General features: G+C 50.2%; 6 protein-coding genes across 6 annotated transcripts; 4 read left to right on the top strand and 2 right to left on the bottom strand.

Moving 5' to 3' along the window:
- Positions 1–706: 706 nt before the first annotated feature.
- On the top strand, positions 707–2,435 carry CkaCkLH20_07317 (UDP-Glycosyltransferase/glycogen phosphorylase; the record flags this gene model as incomplete). Its single annotated transcript, XM_038890034.1, has 2 exons — positions 707–812; positions 868–2,435. The coding sequence occupies 2 exons, from the start codon at positions 707–709 to the stop codon at positions 2,433–2,435; spliced, it is 1,674 nt and encodes a 557-aa protein (XP_038744512.1).
- An 887-nt stretch (positions 2,436–3,322) lies between these two features.
- On the top strand, positions 3,323–5,069 carry CkaCkLH20_07316 (uncharacterized protein; the record flags this gene model as incomplete). The annotated part of the gene is made up of 4 exons (XM_038890033.1): positions 3,323–3,474; positions 3,538–3,941; positions 4,003–4,214; positions 4,266–5,069. 4 exons carry the CDS (start codon positions 3,323–3,325, stop codon positions 5,067–5,069), a joined length of 1,572 nt encoding a protein of 523 aa, XP_038744511.1.
- Positions 5,070–6,370: 1,301 nt separating this feature from the next.
- CkaCkLH20_07315 (uncharacterized protein) lies at positions 6,371–7,144 on the top strand (the record flags this gene model as incomplete). Its single annotated transcript, XM_038890032.1, has 1 exon — positions 6,371–7,144. The coding sequence occupies one exon, from the start codon at positions 6,371–6,373 to the stop codon at positions 7,142–7,144; it is 774 nt and encodes a 257-aa protein (XP_038744510.1).
- A 509-nt stretch (positions 7,145–7,653) lies between these two features.
- On the bottom strand, positions 7,654–11,291 carry CkaCkLH20_07314 (parasitic phase-specific protein PSP-1; the record flags this gene model as incomplete). The annotated part of the gene is made up of 5 exons (XM_038890031.1): positions 7,654–8,443; positions 10,170–10,268; positions 10,337–10,744; positions 10,853–10,913; positions 10,979–11,291. The coding sequence occupies 5 exons, from the start codon at positions 11,289–11,291 to the stop codon at positions 7,654–7,656; spliced, it is 1,671 nt and encodes a 556-aa protein (XP_038744509.1).
- Positions 11,292–15,563: 4,272 nt separating this feature from the next.
- CkaCkLH20_07313 (uncharacterized protein) lies at positions 15,564–16,474 on the top strand (the record flags this gene model as incomplete). Its single annotated transcript, XM_038890030.1, has 2 exons — positions 15,564–16,358; positions 16,409–16,474. The coding sequence occupies 2 exons, from the start codon at positions 15,564–15,566 to the stop codon at positions 16,472–16,474; spliced, it is 861 nt and encodes a 286-aa protein (XP_038744508.1).
- Positions 16,475–22,709: 6,235 nt separating this feature from the next.
- Positions 22,710–24,563, bottom strand: CkaCkLH20_07312 (monooxygenase; the record flags this gene model as incomplete). The annotated part of the gene is made up of 3 exons (XM_038890029.1): positions 22,710–23,830; positions 23,890–24,326; positions 24,382–24,563. The coding sequence occupies 3 exons, from the start codon at positions 24,561–24,563 to the stop codon at positions 22,710–22,712; spliced, it is 1,740 nt and encodes a 579-aa protein (XP_038744507.1).
- Between the last annotated feature and the right edge of the window lie 221 nt (positions 24,564–24,784).

The following is a 24,784-nucleotide window of genomic DNA, read 5'->3' as shown; positions in this document are numbered from 1 at the left end:
TGATGAGTGAAGAAGGTGGGCGAGTGTTGCAAGAATTTGGAGAGATGTGGTGTGAAGGCTGTAAGTGGTTGTTGTGATAAGTCGGGTTTCTCGATGATTGATTCTTGATGAGGATTGAGGTTGCTAGAATCAGACGAGCTGCTGGATGATGATGTTCTGAGATGTCTGGAGTCTTTGCGATGCCATCTTTTTGTAGATGAAGGCATTCGCCAGAATCATAGGTGCCTGGAAGTGTACAACTTCTGATGCTAATCTCAGATACACCGCGCCCCAGATCGGAGGCTTACTGGACCGGCATCGTGGGGTTCACGGCGGCATTGTCTGACTGGAGAGGCAATCAGTCTTGCTAGCGGGGTTGATTGCTGACAGCGCGATTGAAGCAATCGACAGAATTGGATTTGGAGAAGCTTACGGGTGGGCAACCCCGGCGTTTGACGGTCAAGTCGCCGCCAAGAAGGCTTTGAAAGTCGCCGTGGGTTTGCTTGGGGGCCACACCCGCCACCGCGAGATGCTCAGCTTCCAGGCATAGCCACAAGGCAACGATGAATCGACTCGCCATAACAAAGTGATTGAATGTGAGAATGACCAAGATCTTCGAAAGCAAAGTGACAAGATGTTAAAAAAGGGAAATACTGAACAGAAGTGGAGTTCACAACTGAGGACTTTCATGTTTGTGGTTTTGCTTCCCTGAGAATTCGCTCGCAACATGTCTTCCACAGAAACTCTTCTCTCAGCGGCCACTGGGCCACTGGTTGACGGCTCTTGTAGGCGTGTACTGGTGGTTGTGACCGCTGGCGGATATACCAATGCAGGTGGGTAGAAATGCTGTACCGACGACACCCAGAAGATGCTGACTTTCGCGGCTAGCACCTGTGCTGGAAATCGCGAGGATACTTGCCTCTCGTGGCTACACGGTAGAATTCGGTACATTGGCCGGACGCGAGACGTGGATCAAAGACTGTCCCTTCGTTTCTCGTTTTCACGTCCTTGGCCCGGCTTTGCCATCCAGCGTGGAGGAGGCCAAGTACTTGCAGATGTCGAACTGGTCAAGCGACAACTGGGGCACCAAGTTCGAAGCGAGAAAGTTTCTCGAGTCGTCTTGGCCAGATGTCTACAGAAGCCTCACAAGGCTTGCCGAAAACGCTGACACCCGACCCGATTTCATCTTGGCGGACTATTGGGTCGATGCCGCGCGCGATGTCAGCTCCGACCACGATATCCCTCTGGCCATGCTCTGGCCACAGATGCCAACCGCCATGCTTCACGCGCCATACATCCCGGGTACTCCAGGGTTACAGATTGAGGTGCTCTCCTCCGAGTACGCCTCGCTGTGGCAACGGTTCCATAGCGGCATCGCAATCTACACCTCGGCGCTGCACTACTATCGATATTTGCGTTGGCGGAAGAAAATGCGTCTGGAGGCTGGTGTCTCGCGCCCTCTTCCCTCACTACGGAAGCCGGATTATCTCTGCCTCGTCAACTCGATGTTCGGCTTGGAAATCGCCAAGGACGTGCCGCCCAACGTTGCCGCCATAGGTCCTGTTCTTTCCGACGAGGTAAAGAGTATCGCAGAACCGTACGCGAGCTTCCTCGAGAAACGGCGGCGTGTTCTGTACATCTCCCTGGGGACCCATGTACTGTTGTCTTGGGCAAGCCTAAAAAAACTTCTCTTGGGCGCTCTCGCAGCTCTAGAAGCGGGCTCAATTGACGGCATTATCTGGCCGATGCGACCCATGGCTCGGAAGCAAATGGACTGCAATTCATCGATTCCAGTACGACTGTCGCAATCTCAGGAGATCCGGTATATGTCTGTTTCCGAGCTGCTGATGGGCAGTCACCCGTCCGTCTTGTTCGTCGATTTCGCTCCGCAGCGGGCTCTGCTGGAAGACAGGCGCGTTGCCATATTCCTGAGCCACGGCGGTCCTGCATCGGCGAATGAGGCCCTGTTCGCGGGGGTGCCGCTCATCACGCTGGCCGTCTACTTCGACCAGGTTCAAAACGAGATGCGACTGCGAGACGCTGGCGTGTCTATCCCGCTGTCGAAGGATAAGTTCTCCGCCGAAGACGTGGAGACGGCCATTGGCGACCTCGTACTGGACAAGTTATCGGACGGACCCATCGCGGCGAACGTGGACAGGCTGCAGAAACTGGCTCGCATTGCATCGCGACGTAAATCGCTTGCTGCAGACTTGATTGAGGAGGTGATGGTGGACTCGGAAGGCCGGCGGCGTGAGCAACTTGCTGAAGATTTGAGCTTGGGAGAGAAGGGAAAAGGTTGGGGCAAGAGGAAGAAACGGCATATGCACCTGCAGCCTGCTGATGTAAGAATGCCCGCCTGGAAAGCACGGAACTGGGACTTGTATGGGCTGTGCATGGCGGCTACGCTGTGTTTTGTGGGATTGGTGGTCGCTATTCCTGTCGTCTGCACCCGCTAGAACACCTGTGTTTGGTTCTTTTTGCGCTTCAATCAAGTGTTTGCTTAGTGTCAGGCATTCATGTTCGTCATTTAATCACGAGATACCATTTTCTGACAATTCATATACAATAGGTATAATTACACGAACATTGTGAAAGACTCATTTGCATGTGCTGGAGTCAGGAGTACTGATGTTCTTCCGACCAGCGCTTATGATTAAATTCACTCCGGTCAACCTCACAAGCTATCTACGTCTTCACTGTCTAATCCAATATCTCATGAGTGAAGTTGCTCTCGTCCATGATTTGATGCGTCTTATACCGGATTTTCGAATGCCTTAATCCCAATTATTCTTCTCGCCACGGATACTCTACCCAGGGTTCTTCGGGCCAAGCCCAGCATCTACAGCTCAGGAAACCGTCAGCGCTGAAGCCATCGACACATTGGCTTCCAGAAGCGGTTAACTCGAAGTTACCCCGTTGAAATGAGTATGATCGTACGTTTTCATGCTCCAGATGAGCTTGTAGTAGTTGATAAAAACAGTGGCCCATAACTCTAAATATGTCCCAGTATCCTCTCTGGCAGCTAAGCCCGTCGGTGACATCTCTCATCATCTTGACCCATTCTAAACGGCGACATTTCACCCGACATTCGATCACCATGCGATTGACATTCAGGATGCGTGCCATGAGTGAGATCACCGTGCAAACTCACCGCAAGTCAATGCGAGTGCGAATATTGGCCGTAGACTCGTGGAAGTTCTTAAGTCCATCATCCTTCGCGATGGTGATGATCGTGTAAGTGCAATAAGCGCAATCTCGAGCACCAGAAGTGTCAACACCTTTTTCTTTTCAGTATATCCTAACTCATCAAAAGAGGGAGCAGTGAGCACCCTCCTGATCGGCAATGATCATCACTACGCACCTATTCTCCCCATCAACTCTTGGGCTTGTCAGCTTGCTGGCATGTCTGTACGGCCTGTCTCTTGTCGCGTATCGCCTCTTCTTTAGTCCCCTACGAAAGTTTCCAGGCCCTAAGCTCGCCGCGGCAACCTTTTGGTAAGTCTCAATGCCAGAGAGGAATAGCTTTGCTCAATACTTTGTGTGCTCAACCGATTGCAGGTATGAGTTCTACTACGATGTCTACCTAGGTGGCCAGTACAGCTTCCAAATCGGCAAGCTGCACGAGAGATATGGCCCGGTAGTCAGGATCAACCCGTTCGAAATCCACGTCCAGGTCCCTGAGTTCTACAACACTCTTTACAGCAGCACGAAGCACCGTCGAAACAAGTGGGCTTGGGCTAGCGGCGCTTTCGGTGTCGACCTGTCCACGTTCGGGTCTGAGCTGCATGAAGCCCATCGCCTGCGACGTTCAGCTATTGCGCCGTTCTTTTCCAAGAACCGTGTCAGGAAGCTGGAGCCGATGATCCAGGACAGAGCATTCGCGGTTCTCGGAAGACTCAAGGAGTTCTCGGCCAACGGCGAGGTCTTGAGACTGGACCATGCCTTGACGGCGTACGCTACCGGTATGATCACCCGCCGCCCATTCTACTATTATGTTTGGACAATAATCTAACTTCTTCATAGATATCATCACGAACTATGCATTCGGACTGTGCAACGATAGAGTCAACGCGCCAGACTTTGATGGGGGCTTCCACACAGCTTGCCTTAGTGGATGCCAACAGGTCTTCATGTCCCGGCAGTTCCCCCTGCTCAAGGACATCGTGAAGATGATTCCCGGCGCTTGGCTTCTCAAGTGGAGTCCGGCTATCAACTCCTACTTTTCAATGCAAAGAGTATGTCTCAAATGATACTTCTCCAACATGTCCTAATCATGCCTGGTACAGGATATCGGCAGGCTCATCACCAAGATTTGCCGCCAAGACCGCAGCGAGTGGCCGGAACTGGAACACCCAACTTTCTTCCACGAACTGCTGGACAGCAAGCTCCCCGAGAGCGAAAAGTCCATCGCACGTTTGGCACAAGAAGGAGGTTCACTTCTCGGAGCTGGAACAGTCACCACGTCATGGACCATCACCTCGGGCGTCTTCCACCTCTTGCGCAACCCCCAAGTCCTCCACAAGCTCAAGACGGAGCTGACCGAAGCCTTACCCGCCAATCTTGTCGCCTCCAACGACAAGAGCCTAATCGCCGTTCTTGAAAACCTTCCCTATCTGTCGGCGGTGACGCACGAGATGGTTCGAGTAGGCCACGGACTCGTATCACGAGCCGCGAGAATCGCCCCTGATGAGGATTTAGTGGTCCCGGGAACCGACTTCGTGATCCCCAGAAACACCCCGATATCCATGACCCATCTGCTTCTGAACCGAGACCCTAAACTGTTCGAGTCCCCAGAGCTCTTCCGACCTGAACGCTGGATCGAGAACCCGGGGTTGTCCCAGTGGCAGTTTGGATTCAGCAAGGGCGCTCGTGCTTGCTCTGGGCGTGATCTGGCCATCGCCGAGATCCACCTCATCATCGGGGTACTGTTCCGAACGTATGGGACAAAGGAGGTCAGATTTGAGGACGATATCGGATTCCTAGAGTTGTGGGAGACGGACGAAACGGATGTGGATTGCTCGGTGGACGCTATGGTTCCACGACCCAAGACTGACTCCAAGGGCGTTCGCTGCAAGGTCCATCCCTGGTAGAATTAGGAGAGGAAAGGTCGAAGTCGTAGGAACTTTGGGATTCGTTTTATTTGTCATTGATTTGAATAGCCTAGATCGTCGGACGACAGATGATACATGTAGAGGATTGGTAGGAGTTTCCCTGAAGTCAATACCAAATCATCCCTGAATTGGATGTCCCCGCCGCTCGTGGCTCACCATCTACAATGCAATTCGTGCTGAGATTCTATCGGTGTTTGTTTGTTTATTCGTAACTCAGCACTCGGGGAATGTTCAACAAGTAATTCCGTTTTTGTCTAATTTTTCTGTCGCAAAGCTGGAAGGGCTGGGGCACACTTTACTTGGATTAACTGCCAAGGCGAATGAGCGAGTGAGCAAGCTCACAGCCACCTGTGAAATCAGAAATCTTGCCACTGATTGTGGTTTTTATAATCTGGAATCAAAGTTTTGTAATATTTTTCAGTATTAGTAGAGTCATATGCAGTTGTTAATAACGTAAAACAATTCTGCACGTCCAATTCTCCCATATGCCCAATAAACAGAACATGCACTTCTTCACAGCTGTAAACACTTGAATATGAGCAGTTGAGTGTTAGGAGTCTTTTGCTGATTGACTTTTCGCAGTCGACAACTCATGCAATGCTAAGACGAGTGGACCTTCTCCATTTACGAAAAGCTCGCACCGACAACCATACAGCACTGAGAATCGCATCAAAGAGCTCAGAGCTGCCAAACCATGACACACGATGGATCCTGACAGAAGTACCGGTGGAGGCCTAGCCCGCGGTGATCTGCCGCGTTGGCACAGCCGGAGACTGACGCAATTTAGGACCTTTGGTACCTTATCCATAGGGCTTAGGGAACGGCCCGTTGGGACCCGCAAGACTTCCCTGGTCTGATTGCCAGGTCACGCCTTGTTACCAAAGTCCCTTTTTCTTGGACTGGGCTGGAGCAAGACTGCTGACTGAAGAAGGGCGGTGCAAGTGTCATCGGAGACATTGGCTCACATCAAGGTTTAGTGGATTGGGGCTTACGGAGTGCTGGCTGTGATGAAAATGGAGGATCGTATTAGATATCACCGTAGGATACAATGAATCAACAACATCTCGCCTGGGGATCCGGATGCGACAAGTCGCCGGCAATTCGGTCGGACATGTTATGCCTCGAGTCCTAGATGCCACAGCAGCGAGCGTTGATGCCATTGATACTTTAGACTTCAAAATGTTCTACCAGCCAGGCCTTGGAACCAGATCAATGGCTAGTTTTAACCAAATTGACTACGTCTTCCTACTCAAATTCGTTACATTGCCATCCGATCAATCATGAGGTTCCTCTGTCTCCACGGTATGGGCACCAACTCGGATGTCTACGAGGCCCAACTCGCCCCCATCGTCGCACAGCTAGACCCCGGCCACGAATTCGTGTTTGTGGACGGCCTCGTCGACTGCGAGCCTGCGGACAAGGTTGACACAATCTTCCCTGGCCCGTTCTCCTGCTACTACGACAAGCCCGTCCTCGAGCAGCTGCAGCAGGCATACGACCTCATCTACGAAGTCATCGAAGACGATGGCCCCTTCGACGGCATATTTGGCTTCTCTCAGGGCGGAGCCCTCGCAGCCTCCTTCATTCTGCACCACCAAGCCCTGAACCCCTACGCCCCAGACCTCTTCAAGCTCGCCGTATTCACCTGCGCAAGCCTGCCCTTCGACCCGCAGTCTCACCTGCGCAAGGACAAATACCACGCGACGATCTGCCCTGACACGGGGGCCGTTCAGGTCCGCGACTGGGTGGCCGGCGACCAAGTCGAAGCCCTCCAGATCAATGGTTTCCTGAGGGATGCGAACCCCGGCGACGTCGTGCTAAGGCGCTTCCACCCGGCGCGGGAGAGGCAAAGGATCTCAATCCCTACAGTACACATCATGGGTGCACGCGACCCGTTCTGCCCCCAGAGTCGGCTATTGGCTGGGCTGTGCTCCGGCCCTGTCGAGATCGTCGCACACGACCAGGGGCATCAGCTCCCCCGAGACAGGAATTTTGCGCGCAAAGCGGCTTCCTCAATTGAGAATTGTGTTCACAGGGCGCTTTCGAGGTGTTAGGCGCAGGCTTTTGTTTGTTTCATTTGTACTAGTTCTTGAATCTCCTTCGGCATTTAGAAAGAATAGAAATTGTCTTCAAACTCGAGAGTTGCTGTCGAATATGTATGAATCGTTGACACTGAATTATGGCACCAATCATTTGCACCGCCTCTTGAAGACTCTATTGATAGAGGCTTGGCCGCAGGCGATTACTTGATGTTCCAACCACCCCGACGAATGAGATAGGGCTCTACAGATTTTGAGCACAACGACTTGGAGACCTCAATTGCAACTCAATTTTATGAAATCATAGAATGAAAAACTTCATGTTTTAGCCAGCGGAAATCTTTGGTCGGTCAATTATTGAAAGGGTTGATGGTGATTATAATGCATTTTGGTGCTAGTGATCGAATAATACTATGTTACCTGTCAAATAATTTGACAACTCAAAGGCCCGCCCCAGAAGCTCCCGCTATCTATCAAAAAAACATCTTGCTACTTAACGAGTGAATCATTACGCTAACAATGCATTACAAATTCAAAGTGCTCCAATCCTCCAGAAATTCCCTGAGCGTCCGTCGCATCGTGTCCATCAAGTCGATGGTCTGTGAATCGTGCATTGCAACGCACGCCATCTTCACGATAGGGCGAAGCTCCGTAAGATGGTAGTCCATCACCATCGCGTCGGTCTGAAGTTGTAGCCGTTGCTGTGTCCCGAGCTCCGCCATGCTCTCTCTATCTCCATCTGATGGTTGAAAAGGACTCAGTCTGCCGCTGTAAATCTCGACCACGGTGGAGATAACCGAGCTCGCCAGCAGCAGACATGGCGAGGATAGCATCTTCTGAGTGCCAAGAAGATGGTTGAGCTGAGGCCTCTTGAGAATATCGCATAAGGTCGACACTAAGGGGAATACTTTCTCAAGGGAGCTCAGCCGTGTGGCAAGGTCCGCCGCAGGTCCGCATTCGCCGTATGAAGTCAAGTTGTGCAGACCAAATAGCACATTGGCTAGCTGCGAATATGCTTCCGCCAATATGTTGTCTTTGCCTTGGTTCATCAAGTCCTGGGTGCCGTCAACCCCCATGTGCATGCCCATTGAGAGGCCGTTTGGAGCATAGGTTCCCGCGCCGCCGAAGATAGATGCGAAGTCGGGCTGGAGCGATGGATTGCTGGAACTTGATGTTTCGCTAGAGTTCTCGAAAGCTAGACCGACCGATTCCATGAGTTCAACGGAGTCGGGAATGTTGGTGATCGGCATGGGGCTTGAATACGGCGGCGGTGCTGGCTGGGTCCATGAGAGATCCAGAGGAGACGGGTCAGGCCTGTTGCTTTTGTTAGCATGTCTGAAGATAGCCGTCACTAAATCTGGAATACATACATAACGAAATCCGACTGAACTGAAACTGGATACAAACATGCTTCTTCTAAGGTCCATAGGTAATCGCTCAGTTTCAATGGCTCCATGGCGTGATTGCTAGTCGTCTGTTGTCCCATTGCATCGCTGCACGCTACATCGAGTTGTTGCGACTGAGCTTCCCCCCGTGGCGGGGATGCTCTTTGCATGTTCGTGAGTGATGCCGTGGAAGACGTCCTCCTTTTATTGGGAGAAAGTTTCTGTTCGGATATCGGCCGCTTGTTTGTCTGTTGCTTTTGGCTTGCCGCTTTTTCGGGGGTTAGGCGAGGTCGCCCCATTTCACTTCTTCTAAACGGAGTCAGTATATTTGTTGAAGCGTGATGTTTCATGGGTGGTGGGTGAATGTGGAACAGTGTCTGTTGTTAGGGTAGCACTCACGGACTAAACTGGCAAATTTGGCCCTTTCGGCGGCAGTTTGCACAAGCACCGGTACCTTCTGTAGGGCACTTGGTTTTCAGCTTGTGACAAGCGTCGCACGCGTTTCTGAGAACGGTCTCCATCTTTCGTGTTGGGTGAAGCGATCTAAGTCTTGGGTTGCGTTGGCGGTGTTACTGGGGACCTCGTTTGGCGACCGCTGCCGAGGTATTATATCAACCCCTGATGAATGCTCATGAACCACTGTTGGAAGGCAGCAAGCAAAGGAAGCATCAAATTGATCTTTGGGTTCAATTGTCAGATCGTAAGATGGGGGTGGCATACATCCACCTGCACAGCCTTGAACATGAAACAGAGGCACAGAACGGCGGGTTGATTCTCAGCTCCCAAATGTCTTGGTACGGAAATGTCTGCTGCCTGGCAATCGTTGCTCGATAGGGTCATCCAACTTGGCAAGACAAGAGCCAAGATTACTTAAGCCTTGAATCAAGTAACACAGACTCATTTCGCCTTACCTTAGGCTCTCGGTACGTCTCGCGCAGAACGTAGGGTTGCAGTTCGAATTGAGTGTAACCCTCCCGCAGCGAGCCGACCTATCACGTTCAGCACTCAGACGGACCCCACGATATTTTCATGTGCTTGAACGGGTCCCATTTTACGACCGGCGAGGTCAACTCCACAGGGCGATGCGACTTGTCAAATGCTGCCAAGCGGCACCGAGCTCGCCCAGAATATCCAGTCATCTCAGCAAGATGTGACCGTCAGTGGAGAGAAAGTCACTCGGGACTGCTCCACTGCGGTCGGTGACTTTGGCTGAGGTGACTGCCAGGAATCTCATCACTTGGGGTTGCTTTTGAGTGGAGTTTGGTCCTAGCATAGCGCCAACGGAAATAGAACCAAGCCTACGCAGTACACTAAGAAAACTTCGTACAAAAGGAAAGGATTGACGTCAATGAACTTGATTGCCTGCTACTCTGATAACCTGAACCATTTCTATCCGGAGACATACTAAATCACCGCCACAAACACCTTCGATTCCGTGCCCTTAAAGAATACGCGCCGAGCCTGTGTGACATCATTCTCTAGAATAGACTCATAACTTGTCTGTTTTCTCCATCAACTTGCTAAAGTCCCTCCTTCAATTGAATCCTTTGGTGATGATCGTTTCCCGGGGAGGGAAACCGTGTTCGTGAGCCCATCGTGGAGGATTAACTTAGACCCCAGAACTAGTTCTGGAGAGGCACTGGTGCATCTCATACCGTCCAGGAGTCGAGTCTGCATCGCCATCTTTGGCGTTGGTCTTGAAGACGAAACCCGGATGGGACACCATCAGGCAGAAGACTGCAGCTATCACCATGCTATTGAGTTTTCGTCAGCTTTCACTCATGGGGGCGACACTAGTCATTAGCAACAAGGGTGCGCTTACACTCCCTCCAAACCGATAAAGATCGGCTCGTCTCGAATCAGTTCACCGCGGTACCCGTTCCGCAGTTCAACCAGGCGGTAGGAGCATCGCACCAAGATGAGAATGATTGCCAGCGCCATGAAGCCAAAGAATAGCTTAGATCTGGTGCCGAATCTCTCCGTCGAGCCTGCGCGGAAATAACGGATCAGGTAGTCTGCGAAGAAAGCACAGAACACAACCATGACCGCGACCTGCAAGCTGAGGCCGACTAGTGCCATGTTGACGCCGATCTCACTGCTGCCGGCCGATGCTGTGGACAACGCCCCACCGACTGCCTGGAAAATAAGACAGACGACATCGGCGGGAATGAAGATCCAGTAGAAAAGATTCGGTTCGAACCGTGACAAGGATGGCGAGAAATACTTAATCCTGGCACCACAGCCCGAGTTAGCACGACTGATAGCGCTATTTAGGCAGGCGGATTCTCCTTCGGCCTAGAGAATTCCCGAACATGGTGACAGGCGAGGGTCGACTTACGCTGCGGCAAGGGTGACATAAATAGCTGCGGAATAGTAGACTGGGCCGCTAGTGATGCATACTTTAAAACAGAGTGTTGTTAGTCAACACTTCAGCCTTGAGAATTACGAGCCCGGATCAACGTACTTATCTGGATCATGAACGCTGCGAAGTTAAAGGGGTTGTAATACATGACAACTCGACCCGCATAGCCTAGCACAGCGTTGACGGCTCCGAAGACCATACATCCCATGAAGAACCACGTCTTCCATCGGAATCCGAGATAGACATGTATGGTAGCAGAGACGAGGTAGAGGGAAAGAAATGTGATGTTTGCCGCAAGACTAGGTCTGTAGCCGTAAACACTCATTTCAACAGGGCAAATCTCTAGCGTACAGTTTGCCCCCGGCCCAAAGACCTTGACATTCGGAGGCACTCCAGGAGGCAGACCGGTTGACATGCTGAGATTTTTCGTGAATAGATGTGGAGAGAATGCTGTGATTTCGGTGATTGTGGATTTGAGAGGAACAGCGAGTTTTCGTTACTAAAGAAATCCTGATGGAAAGAAAAGATGGACCGGAGTAATACAGAAGTAGGTTTCAACGATTAGATCGGATTGACAGGAAGTCTAGTTAGAGACCCAGAAAGAACCACTTGTGCTTACTCTTCTTCCCTTAAAAGCAAGTTGGATTCTTCCTGCGATGGTGAACGCGTGTACGCCTTGGCGAACAGTGTAACACCGCCTCCGTCAACGAGGCGATCAATTGAATCAATCTCTTTATTCCTGCAAACGCCGGTATGTATGAGCCCGCGTTTGGCCTGGTGGAGAGTTGTGATTGGCTTACGTTGATGCCAAGCTGTGTTGGCGAGGGGAGACAGGGGTTGATGATCGACGCGGGTGCGAGTGCGAGAGAAGGATCCGTGATGGAGTCACCACGACAATGGAGTCGGCCTAATTGATTCCGAAGTACCGTCCGCACTCGCATTCCAGGATTATCACAAGAACACGGTGATTATTTTGGCATATCGTGGTCTTCCTGTTATTCGAATGAAGGAATCCACAGAAACAACCGAAGCGAAGAAATGTCGCCGCCAAGTCGCACACTGGTAGGATAACTTACGTCAACAGAAGACGGGATAGGTGTAAGAAAGAGAATTTTTCGTGTTTCAAGAAAACAGAAAAGAACTTCTACTGAGCATTGAGCTGTGTTGTGTACTTCGGATTAATCCATTCAACTCATTTGGTTCATCATTATCGCCTAGATGGACGCTGGTCTCGCAAATAGCATCGTTGTCTGGCGCAGAGAGCTAGACGATCGCCTCCGCATCAACGATAACCTCCATCTTGACGACTTCTACGTCGAAACATTACCGGACTCTCGATATGGTTCCCAAGTAGAGATATTATCTACGTTCACGGAACTCCACGATGGAAACCTCCGAAAAGAAAGGCCAGAAAAAAGAGAAATTCAGCTGGCATCTTTGAATCTTCAGTATGGGTGGCGTCTTTGGCTGAACATGGGATGGTACGAGTTGGAACTCGCTGGGCCAGAATGTCCGAACACCACAGGAATTGCTGACCGTTATTCTATAGTTTGGCCTTTGGGCTTTTTCTTTCCAGCCTAGAAACAACAATCATAGCCACGTCTTTAGTATCCATCTCGTCAGACCTTGGGAGCTTCGACAAGTCAAATTGGGTTGTCACATCATACCTATTGACATACACAGGTTCGGCTTCTCTTGCTCTTCAGCGCATGGTCTAACCAAGAATAGGCTTTCTCATCATCTTTGCCAGAATCAGTGATCTTTTTGGTCGCAAAGGCACCGTCCTAGTATCCTTGACAATCTTCACAATATTTTCGCTGGCCTGTGGCGTTTCTCAGACCATGGAACAGCTGTAAGTCAAGCCGTGCCACTCGAGTGAAGTCGGACTAACATTACAGGATCATCTTTCGCGCATTTCAGGGTATCGGTGGTGCTGGCCTTTACAGCATGGCCGTCTCTATCATCACAGAGATCACACCATTGAAGTATATCGGAATATCATCCGGGCTAATGGGCTCTATCTTTGCCATGTCGAGCCTCCTAGGGCCAAATCTAGGAGGCGCGATAACGTACCACAGCACTTGGCGTTGGGTCTTCTATCTGAAGTAAGCTATCGAATGCGAAAAGACTCCGGCCCATCAACTTGGTAGTACTAATCATTCTCCAGTCTCCCCCCTGGCTGCATAGGGATCCTCATGGTGTTCCTTTTCTTCCCGCGAAATGCAAAGCCCCTTACAATCTCGCAAAAGACTTTTAGATCGATGGATTATTTTGGTATGATACTTTACTTGACAGGATCTATCATGGTCGTTTTCGCACTTGAGGAGGGCGGCAGCTTCTACCCTTGGGGAAGCCCCGTTATTATTACCAGCTTCATTCTGAGCGGCATCGGATTCGTCGGCTTCTTTGGATGGGAATGGATCATCTCGAAGAAGCCATGGGTCAGAAATTCAATCTTGCCCCTATTTCCGATGCACCTGGGGAAGCAGCGTGTCATCAGCTTCTCATTTCTGTGCGTATTGCCTCCTTGACTTCAGATCCCGGCTTCAAGGTTATCAAGCTTCCCTTTGCTAATTATTCAGTACGGCACTTCTGGCGGGCTTTCCGTTCTTAATCACCATCGTCTTTCTTCCTCAAAGGTTTCAGCTCATCAACGGCCTGTCCCCTGTAGATGCGGGTATCCGCATGCTGCCCCTCCTTCTTGTTTCAGCCACAGGTGCTGCTTTGGGCGGGATTTTCTCCAAAAAACATAACGTCAGCTGGTACGTCTTGGCAATTTCTCTAGGTCTCCAGGTGGTTGGTCTTGGTTTGATGACTACTCTTCCAACGGCTTCGAGGGAGTTGCCTAAAGCACAGTATGGATTCCAGGTTCTCCTCGGGTTGGGGTTTGGCCTGTCTCTCAGTTGCCTAGTTATTGTGGCCCAACTGGAAGTCAAGAATGACGATGACGTGGGTAAGAGAGAACGCAGGAGAGCGAAGCAATTGGATGCAAACTAACTCTGCGGCAGGCATTACGATCAGTGCGATCACCCAAATAAGAGTCCTTGGAGGAGTTATTGGTGTTGCGGCGGCGCAGGCAATTTTAAATCGACAGTTGAACGTCGATCTGAGTGGAGTGCTTCCATCGGACAAGCTTGAAGCGCTGCAAAGATCAGCGACGGCTATTGCTTCTTTTACCCCGGAAGAAACTGCAATCACTATCGAATGCTACGGTCGTGGGTTCAACCTCCAATACAAAATCATGATGGGACTCTCCGCGGCAGCATTATTAGCCAGTTTTGGCTGCTTCCAGAGAAAGGTGGAAAGTTTTGACGACGTTGTCAAAAGAAGAATCAGGGGACAAGGTGTCGAAATACCGGACTAAATTAAAATCTGCCCAGTTACGGTCATTCATTCGTAGTTCATTCATAGACGATCGTAAATTTGTCGCCTTCATATCTGGTGGACATAAGAGTCTGTTGTACTCAGCGCATTAGGAGCGAATTATCAAGATGTGAAATCAGCACGTAACTCCGTTGAAACAATAACAAGGCTTTCTCAACGCGTATTGCATGCGAACGTAGAGCTCCGCGCCACGTCGGATGCACTGTGTGCCCGCATTCGGCACGGAAGGCGGGTCCGACCACCGATACGGGACCCGCTAACTACCGGCCATCGGCTCTCACGAACTCAAACTAAACATAGACGCAGTCCCACAACCCTATTTGACGGCCTTTCCAGGGTCAAATGGGAAATGTTGTCCCCGGAGTAGACCTTATATGGAACTTCATCCGCAATTCAAAGCATGGGTCCCTTTCTCAAGCATCCAATACAAGGAATAGTTACTTAATTCAGTGTCGCTGATTGGTCCAAGATCTCGTAAAAGCTCCAACAGCCAGCTGAATACGAGAGCTCTGTCGATCATAAGTGGGACTGGACTTGTGTGTGATTTCGTATCGACATGCACCAACAAGAATAACAAACAAACGAACCGCAATCTTTTTATCGGACACTCATCGTCAACTTGTCAATTACCCCTTCCCACCAAGGTCAGAAAACCTAACGAGTCGTCCTACGACGGCACGTCAATGGAAGGTGCATCAACATGTTTTTGATTCCATCACCAAGATGCGTACTTCTAACCTATCTCGTATGCGCATTTGCGCAAACAACATCCGCCGCCTACGTTCAGTTTCGAGACTGCCATGGCAGTAACGATGCTACAACACCACGACTCAATATCGAAGCCCTCCGGGCATCGCTGGATATCTCCCAACCAAGACTCGAGTTGAACCTCACAGGAAGCTATCTCGACCACAAAACCTGCGATATCGTGTCCCCCGACCACGCCTTAGCGAAAGCGACCGTATCTAGCCTCGATGGCTCTACTTCATACAACACCACGACCGAAACCGTCTGTCATCAGTACAGTCACCCGAATTACAATCGAGCTCTTGTTCACCACCGACTGGCCTACGACATCGCGTGGCCTGCCTTTCTGGATACTTTGGAAATATCCCTTGACTTGGTAGACAACGCATCCATACCCATCGCCTGTGTCACAGCACACATCACACCGGCTCTGTCGCCTATCGCCAGTCGGATCGCCCTCTATCTGCCTATTTCATCGTTCCTCCTGATTTTGTTACTGGCCATTTGGCATGAAATCACACCGCTCCCATCCGAGGCTTACCAACAAGGCCCATTGATGTTCTCCCCTTCACCGACTCACCTCACTCTTGTATCGCAAATTCTCTCCTACATCCAGTTCATCTTCTTTTCGGCTTCTTTGGCCCTGTTTTACCCTGGCTTCCTCCGCGCCGTAGCCTCAAACTCAAGCTGGTCAACACTCATGATTCCTCACGGACCAATTCTTTCATCAACACCTTACTACGGCATCAAAGACGGCATATACGAAGTCAACGGCACTTTCGGCGGCACCACTGGTCTAGAACTCATGACGCAGGTTCTAGGTGCACCCGTTACTATTCACACATGGGCAAACATCATCACGCTCTCTCTGATCTTGCTTGTTGGCATGGTCCTGTTGTTCCAGGTTTCTCACCGATTACCATTCACCCAGTCCTGGATTAGCGTCAATTCGGCTCGCTTTCGTGGAACAACAGACTCTGGAGTTAGAGGCACAGCATGGACAGTTCTCCGTGTCTTTCTCAGCTACTTCCTGACGCCCATAACGGCATGGACAACCTACCAACTTACTGGAGCAACCTTCTTCCCGATTTACCATACCGTCCTCACGGCTTTCGTGATTGCGCTGCTAATAGCCGCGTTCTGGTGGAGCGTCACACAAAGCTCTCCACGAAATATGGGCTACCTGATTCTCGATTCCTCGAAACGCCTGCAAACTCCTGGAAACATGTCGAAATCCGAAGACCGGCACGCAATGGCCACTTTCGCCCTGATGTTTGTTCGGGGAGCAGCAATTGGCGGGCTACAGATAGCAGGGCTCGTACAGTTGCTGATTCTCCTGGCCTGCGAGATTGTTCAGCTTCTCATAATGGGGTTCACTTGGAAATGTTTCCCATTGTTTAGGCTAGCTGGGCTTTTGACGACAGCAAAGCTGGCTATCCTGGGAATCTCCATTGGGTTCCTTCCTAAGGTTACGGATCACAAGACAAAGATTATATTGGGACTTGTGGTATTGGGCATTCATGGAATTGTGTTGCTTGGATGCTTTATCTTGCCTGGTCTTGTAAGGGTTGGGATGATGATGACGCATACTTTCTACCTTACATGGCCCAGAAACAGGAACTCGGGGGAAATCGAGGTGTGTATCTTTCGATCACTTCAGATGGGTTTTATTAACATTTTGTCGTTACAGGACTACCGCCTCCGATCTATTCATCCGCGAGACTCTCAAACGAAAGTCGCACGGCCGGTGTCTGTGGGAACATTCAATGCCCCACGATGCCCTTCAAGTCTATTGATGTCGCCTATGTCAACTGCGCCTTTGAGGGATGACCCTCGGGAGGATACAATGAGTCTAGCTACGGCTAGAAGACATAGGCTGTCTCTTTCTTCATCCAGTTCCGAGGGGTCAAATGGGTTAACGAGGATGTCAAAGGAATTAGTAGAAGCGTCCGACTTAGATGAAGACGACATCGAAGAACTGGGATCGCCATCAAATGTGCACGAGGCACGGCTGGGGAGGCGATTTTCAAAAGCCTCTGTTTTCAACTATTCGAGGCCGTTGAATCCGGAGCCGGAAAGTCCGTAGTCTTTGTTCTCACTCTTTGATGAGAAACATAGAAACATGGACAAATCATAAACAAAACTAAATGGTTTCATGTGATGTAGCCAAAAGACATCGGCGTTCATGACCTTGTGCATTCAACTTGAGAAACAGCCAGCACCGGCACCATCTCGCCCTTACTTTGATAGATAGACATGGAGACTGCAGGGCAAATCATTAAATGTAGAGCGCATGATTCTACATACTCATACTTGATAATATTGACAATGCCGATGAGACAGCTGTACAAGCCGAGCTCAACTCAACGTGTGTCCAGTCGCTGGAAGGTAGATGAATTTTTATTTTTAAGCCCTTTTACCTAGTTTACCGACTACTGTAGAACTATACTATGTATAACGTAGACAACGTTATAGTTCTCTATGAAATCCTATATTTCTATAGTTATCATAGAAAAAGGTGTGGACATCGCGAGCAGAAGAAGTGAGGACATCGCCAGCTACGAAAAAAAGAAAACTCGTATCAAGCAATACATAGGGGAATAACTTTCCACATAGAACACAATGTAAGCGCAATACCCAGCACTCAACACTATGAGAGTTTATAAGCCCATAGATAGATGCAAGCCTTCCTAGGGCAGGCAACGTATATCTCCCTGTATCTGAGTCGAACACCGGGTCGGAGGCAGAAAGAACATCCAACGATTGCCCCATCCCCAACACAGAATTCGCCCAGGCTATTTCTATTTCCCCTGTTGTTGAATTATCTCTGCTGTTACTTCTTCTGTTCCTGTCGAGACATCTCCTGTTAAACCTTCTCCGGCCCAGAGCAGTACTATTTCAGGGGCTCCCAATGCATCTATCACTGGCATTGAACCGAGACCCAATTTAGAGGGAGCATGTACGTCCAACAGCGGTTCAGGACCAAATCAGCCTACCGGACCAGAGATCGTGCCATCTTTATCACATGACTATACCCTTAAAACCTCCCAGCATGAAAAGTAAGGTGCTAGTAAAACCTTAGATGCAGCTTCGAACATAATTACCGTAGTTGCTACTAGCTCTGGCAATATTCCTCGGCTTTGGAAAAGAACTAGCATCGTTTTTGTTGGTCTATTTATAACTTCACTTGGCCTTCCTTCGTACGAGATCTGTACATGTGAACTCGAAGCATTTCCAATCGGCCTGCGCAGCAGTTTTCTCTGAGTTTCTGGAAAGACCCCGATGCGCAATACCGCGAGACAGGTTCTTTACCTCGAAACTTAGATGATGTATTAAGCGTTTCTGCGCGACTTATATCTACTTATTCATGTTTTACCTGGTGAAAGAGGCATTTCATGAGCTTATGATTTTATCCTTGTGTGTGAATGTACTCAGTTTCCGACGATGGCCTTCCACAGCACCCTGCTCGCTAATCTAGCTTCCCTGAGATCGACAACTACTTTCATAAGAGCAGTGAGGCCGTCGCATATTATCTGCTGGAAACTGGAAAAGCTTCTGATAACTGTCATGAAGCTTGAGTGTTGAAGTTGTTTCCTCTGTCTTTGAAAGGACTGGGGTATGCCGTGAGCTAGTGTAGCCAAAGACTTGTCATTGACATGTAGGCAAAGAAGACTGAGCTTCGTCGCAAGAGATACATCAATATTACCCATAAAAGGGTGCCAATTCATGCTCCTGTGCGCCTAAACTTTGGTATAGGTTTCTATGACGTTCTCGTTCTTTCAGCAATGGTGTATTCCCCTTAGGCTATGCCTCGTCGTCGCTTGATCACTGCATCCTAGACGTCCGTCTAAAGCCCTCGGAGTTATGAACTGACGGGACGAACAAAAGCCGAGGCCAGGGTTAGCCATCAGGGTTCGTCATCAGAACAGTAGTCTTGTGAGCATAGAGAAACTCCGATCCTCCGATCCCTTTAGCCCCTGGCTTCATGTTTGTATTCTGCCTCGCCTCAGGCCATCTGCCCCAATACCAGGTCAAACTGAGACTATACCCACGTCAAACTTCTAGGCAACAGCTCGAGAACGTTACATCGAATCCTGACCTGGGTGGATATCACGACGTTCCCATGTATACATGTATTATGTGGTCTTTTTCCAACAAACCCGGGTGACTGCAAGGTACAGAAGATGGCGTCAACACTTCACCACAACTCCACCCACCAATAACAAAGACTAAAAACAATTCTGCAGCGAACTTCGAGGGCTCCGCCCAGAAAATGATCTACCAGGGTCTATCGAGCACTTCGGCTTATGCGTCCCTTCCCGATTGGATATTTCCCGAGGCATGCTCATGGGTATTCTGTAATACCGTTGCATTGAGCAGTCAAGCCTCCAGCAACATGCACCGTCTAGGGCAGGGGGTTCCAATGAAAGCCTGCAACATTTTGACGACTCGAATTTCAAGACACACGGGAATGTCATGGCTGCTTACTTGCTTTTGCCTCTCGTATGAGTGAGCCTTACGGGATAATACCTCAACTGCTTACTTCTGCGCTAACAATTTGAGGCCTCGGTCGAAGCCGCTGTGCCTCTAACGTTTCCTACCCCCAAAAAGACGCAATAACGCCCTGTCTTAGTTGGCTCCCCACGACATCGGCAGTGAGACATTCCGAGTGGCGGCACCGCTGCTCGCTTAGTATCACGTATTACCCTGAACAGGCAGGACATGGAGTAGTGGTTCAATGGTATGAGACAAGCGTTCCCGCCGCTCCAACAAGATTTTGCCCAGCAAAGTGCAGCTTACAGCGTACATCAGGCTGAGATGGACCAATGTGTGGAGAGGCGATCCTTCGGGCGGGGCAGGCTGCAGCAAGGTCTGAAGGGGAACTAAGATTCGGGCCGCCGCCGGCGGAGTAAAACGTCTTCTGCCGACCGCCGTTGGCCTACCATATATAACTGCATAGCACGTGGGCCGCCTCACCCGCCAGCGGGCCGCCTGCTGCTTTATGGCTTGATCACGTATGAAAGAATCTCAGCTCTGTCTGTTATTGCGAAGAGGCTCGTGTAAGTCGGGTCAGCGATCCCCCGACTTCTGGGCGTATAGCTTGGCATATCAGCTAGGTGGGTGAAGGAAAAGCTGCCGTTCTCGAGATATTTAAGGAAGGTAAGTCGGTGGAGTGCCAAGGGATCCAACGTTGCTGATTGCTGAGCGCTTATCTATGTACGACGCAGTGAAGCCAAGATATGCGGAAGATCGACCTTGGCTAAGAAGAGCCTAAGCAGAAAACTGGGAGCCGCACGCTTGGCATCACCCAATCTTACCAGAAAATAACAGACGACATGTCGCGCAAGTTGGCCAGCAGAAGCACCCAGGGCTGCTGGACTTGTCGACTTCGGAAAAAGAAGTGCGATGAGAATCACCCGTCGTGTTTCCGGTGCACTTCTCTGCAGATCGCCTGCGATGGGTACGGGCCAAGGCCTTATTGGATGGACAGGGGGGATTTGCAGAGGGAACAGGCTCGCTACAAGACGCAAATCATCGCCCAGATTAAGTCCGCAATACGAGAGAACGAAATGCCCGGCTCAACGCAGGACTTCGAACTCGATTCAGACACTTTGATTGCCGGAAGCGTCGCCTCGACAAGCCATCCTTCAGCTCATCCGCCGCAAGGGAACCAATTGACGAGTGGACTCACGGGAGGGGCATGGAATGAGGCGCTTGTTAATGCCGGTTTCTCGACGGAACTCTTCTTCAATCAAACTCACCAGTCCTCCTCGGCTGCTCCGACAATACCAACAGGCATATCGCCTGTCACCGAAGAAAGCCACGCCCGATGTGGAGGCTCCATCGATGTCTCTGGATCGAAACCCTCATCCGAAGCGAACATGGACGCCATAGATCTCTTTTGCGACCCCATACTGGGCGAATATTGTTTATCTGAATTGTCTGGATACAGCAGTGAAGCGGATTGGTCTCTTTCAGCACAGAGGACTTCGCGTTCAGGCTCCACAGATGTTGTTTCTCAACCGATCGGGCTGGGCAATCCAATTCTGCACGGGGACGTGGAGGACATTTTATTCATGTATTATTTTGATCACGTCTTCTACCTTCACTGTCCTTTTTACTTCCCTTCCAATCGGCAAGGGCGAGGCTGGCTGCTTTCAATCTTGAAACGGGCGAGCTCTGCTTATCACGCTGCTCTTGCTCTGAGCGAGTATTACCAGTCGACATCAACACAGCACGGCAGCGTCCATCCTGTCGCAAGAAGGCCCGGACACCACGAGCTGGCTCTCCAAGAATTGCAAACAAGCTTCGCGAGATCCTCAGCGTGGAGCGGAAATCTTGGCCTTGCCCATAACATCGAAGTGCTAACCACTATTCTTCACCTCTTGTTCTACGAAGTGAGTAAACATACCCTCAGTCGTTCTCATTTTGCATCAAATGCTAATCGTATCTCAAAACAGTCATGCAGTGGCGGGAACCACAGCTGGCAAGTACACCTCGCGGGTGCAACTGCTTTACTTCCATCGCTTGTGCAAGCACAAATGGGGTCAGCTGCAGCGAGGAAGGATCACTGGAAAGAGAATCAGAATATGGCAATCCAACATTGTGATACCTCGATCAGCTTTCTTCTCGGTTTCTTCATCCACATGCACATAATCACCTGTGCATCGACCCGATCAAGCCAATTCCTGGTGTCAGACCACAAAGTCTTGCTCGAGACAGGCGAGCTCAACCTGGCAGACTTGATAGGTTGCAGTAACTGGGCAATGATCTTCATCTTCGAGATCTCATCTCTAGACAAGTGGAAAAAGGAGGAGGATGACGCTCACAGATTGAGTCTCATAGAGTTGATTAAGCGTGGTCGTCATATCGAGGAGCGCCTACTAAGCCGACTGGCTAGCATCGAAAACGACATATCGAACAGAGCGCCAGTAGATACGCACCTGCGACCAGACTTCATCAAGAACCAGATCACCAGGATATTTGCGCTCTCCGCCATTACCTACCTTCACGTAGTTATCTCCGGTGCCTTTCCCGAAATCCCGGATATTAAGAGCAGCGTTTCGAAAACGGTTGATGCTCTTCAGAGTTTACCAGACCCGAAGTTGCTGCAACACGTGGTTTGGCCGTACTGCATCTCGGGTTGCTTAGCAGCTGATGAGCAACAAAAAGTTTTCCGAGAGCTTGTGTCCTTACCGCAGATAAAACACGGGGCGTGTGTGGAGGCCTTGGGTCTCATGGAAGAATGCTGGCGGTTGAGGAAAACGGAACCAGCCAGTCATGACTGGGCATCTACAATGGAAAAGCGTGGCCAGTACATTCTGCTTATTTGAGCGAGCATAGAACTTGGAGCTCAGGAAACGGTAGAGAAGAAAACGTAGACATCCATGTAATTCAAAAAAGGGTGCTTTGACACACAACTATTGAGTCAACGGTTTGCATTTTCTTTTCTTTTTGCCTGATCATGTATATGTCCCTTTCTTGGGCACGCCGCGCATGAAGCAATGACAGGAGTCGTAAGTTGACATCAATTGTTTCTTTCCCGGACCAACATTGCTGACGCCTATGGCTATGGGAGTTGTTCATGATATAAGTTGACAAACGTAACTATAATTAAAAGCTAATGAAAATGAATTGCGCAAGTAATATATGTGTAAAATATAACCAGCCTATGTTGTCTAGGTGGTCTTTCCATAGAGCCCTATGACAATGTAACGAGTCTGCGCATCAAGAGTCCTCCGACAACCGTACCGGTGCCAAGTGCTACAACATGTGTCAAGGAAAGCTTCTCAAGAATGCCACCCTCCTCGACAACGCGGCCAACCTTGTGTAAAGGCCGCTTTTGTACAATTTCTTTCAAAGACCCTTCGGACTCGTAGTCCGCATAATTCACCTGCTCCATCAGCTTCTGGAACTCCAGCACCATGCCCGGCCAAAGATTTGTAATCAGCCCAGAATCATTCTTGTACCAATTGTTGCATTGAGAGTTGTTCACGGCAAAGTCCTTCAGTCGGTGTTGGAGTATTGCATTGTACTCTTCGGTCTTCTCCGGGCGAGGCGTCAAGCTCAGTGCTCCTCCGAGCCTCCGAGCCTCTAGCACCGGCTTGATCAAGCCGTTGATGTATCGACTCTGGGCCTCGATCATCAAGATAAAGCTGTTATGGAGCAGGCCAGTGTTTGGCCCCAATACCATTCCGAAATTCGGCATGTCGTCGGCACAGGTGCCCTGGTAAGCCCGGGCGCCGTCTTTCCACATCTCATGCAAGGCCCGACCTTTCCGGCCGAAGACCTTGATTGGATGAAGAAAGTCTGTGGCTCGAAAGCCAGTTGCAAAGACGATGAGGTCGTAGTGAGAGTCTGCATCTTCAGCCTGGCCAGCAGCGTCGGTAACTCGCACAGTTTGGTCGTTGATGCTGTGTATAGACCTCGCTTCGAGCTCGACATTGGGAAGATTCAGGGATGGGAAGAAGAAGTCCGAGACCACCACTCGCTTGCCGCCGACCGGGTAGTTGGGTGTCAGCTTCTCCCATAACTCTGGTTGATTGGGCAGCTGTTCTCGCATCATGTCCAGAGCTGCCTGTTTCAGCTTTTTGTTTTCCTCATGATCGATGAAGTTGTTCGAAATGAACTCCGTCTCGTTGAGGTCTACATAGCGTCTGCGCCAGTACCGCTGCCAGAAGGGAAAATAACGGTAAAGCGCTTTCCTCGCGTTTGAGATCTCGTAGTCCCCACGAGGTAGGATCCAGTGAGGCGTTCTTTGGAAAACCGTGACCTTCTTCGCTACCTTTGCAAGCTCAGGTACAATCTGGACAGCACTGCAACCTAAGCGGAGAGAGAAGATTAGCTTGGTGACGAAGAGATTGCCAAAATTGATGACATACCACTTCCTACAACGGCGATTCTCTTATCTTTCAGGTCATACGTCCAGTCCCATGCAGCACTGTGCATAGTCTTGCCCTGGAAACTACCCAAACCCTCAATGTCTGGCCATTTAGGTTGACTCAGTTGGCCTACAGCGCTGACGAAGAAGTCACTTGAAATGGTGTAGTTGGAAGTGGCCTCAGCGTCCTTGGAGCCTTTGGCAACTGTCACGCTCGTTTTCCACTTCTTCGACTCATCATCCCAAGTCGCAGACTCAGCAGTTGAGCAGAATCGGATATGCTCGTAAAGCCTGTATTCCTGCGCTACTCGGGTCAAGTAAGAGAGAATCTCTTTCTGGCCAGGGAAGTCTCGGCTCCAATTGCTGTTGGGGGCGAAGCTGTAGCTGTAGACGATGGATTGCAAGTCCACAGCGCAGCCGGGGTACGTGTTGGCATGCCTATCATGCTTTGATTAGGAACTCATAGCGCACGAATGTAGCTGGTTTTGCTCACCATGTCCCGCCCACTCCAGAAGATTGCTCCAGAATGACAAAATCTCGGCAGTTATTGCGTTTGATCAAGTCGATGGCGACACACATGCCTCCAATGCCGGCTCCGACAATGACCACGGAGGTGTTGGTGAACTGTTGTTCACTGCTCAGAGAGAACTCTGGCCACGACTTTTCAAACGACATAGTTGCTCTCGATGAACTTGGTAGAGAATGTCGCCAGTTTTCCGTGGTATTGCGTTGTCTACTTGCTTAAGAGCAGTGCCAAATGATGACCGAATGAACTCTTCCGTGAATAAGCTTGGTATTACTAGAGTTGCTGCTTCCTTTCCTTCTGATAATGTTGTTTGCTCGGCCCCTTCTACAAGTGTACGCCTCGCTGAATCGTATTACACGACAAGGCTGGA

The sequence above is a fragment of the Colletotrichum karsti genome, assembly GCF_011947395.1.
Source record: "Colletotrichum karsti strain CkLH20 chromosome Unknown Scaffold23, whole genome shotgun sequence".
In the NCBI taxonomy this organism is placed as follows: domain Eukaryota; kingdom Fungi; phylum Ascomycota; class Sordariomycetes; order Glomerellales; family Glomerellaceae; genus Colletotrichum; species Colletotrichum karsti.
This window is presented reverse-complemented; position numbering and strand designations above follow the sequence as displayed.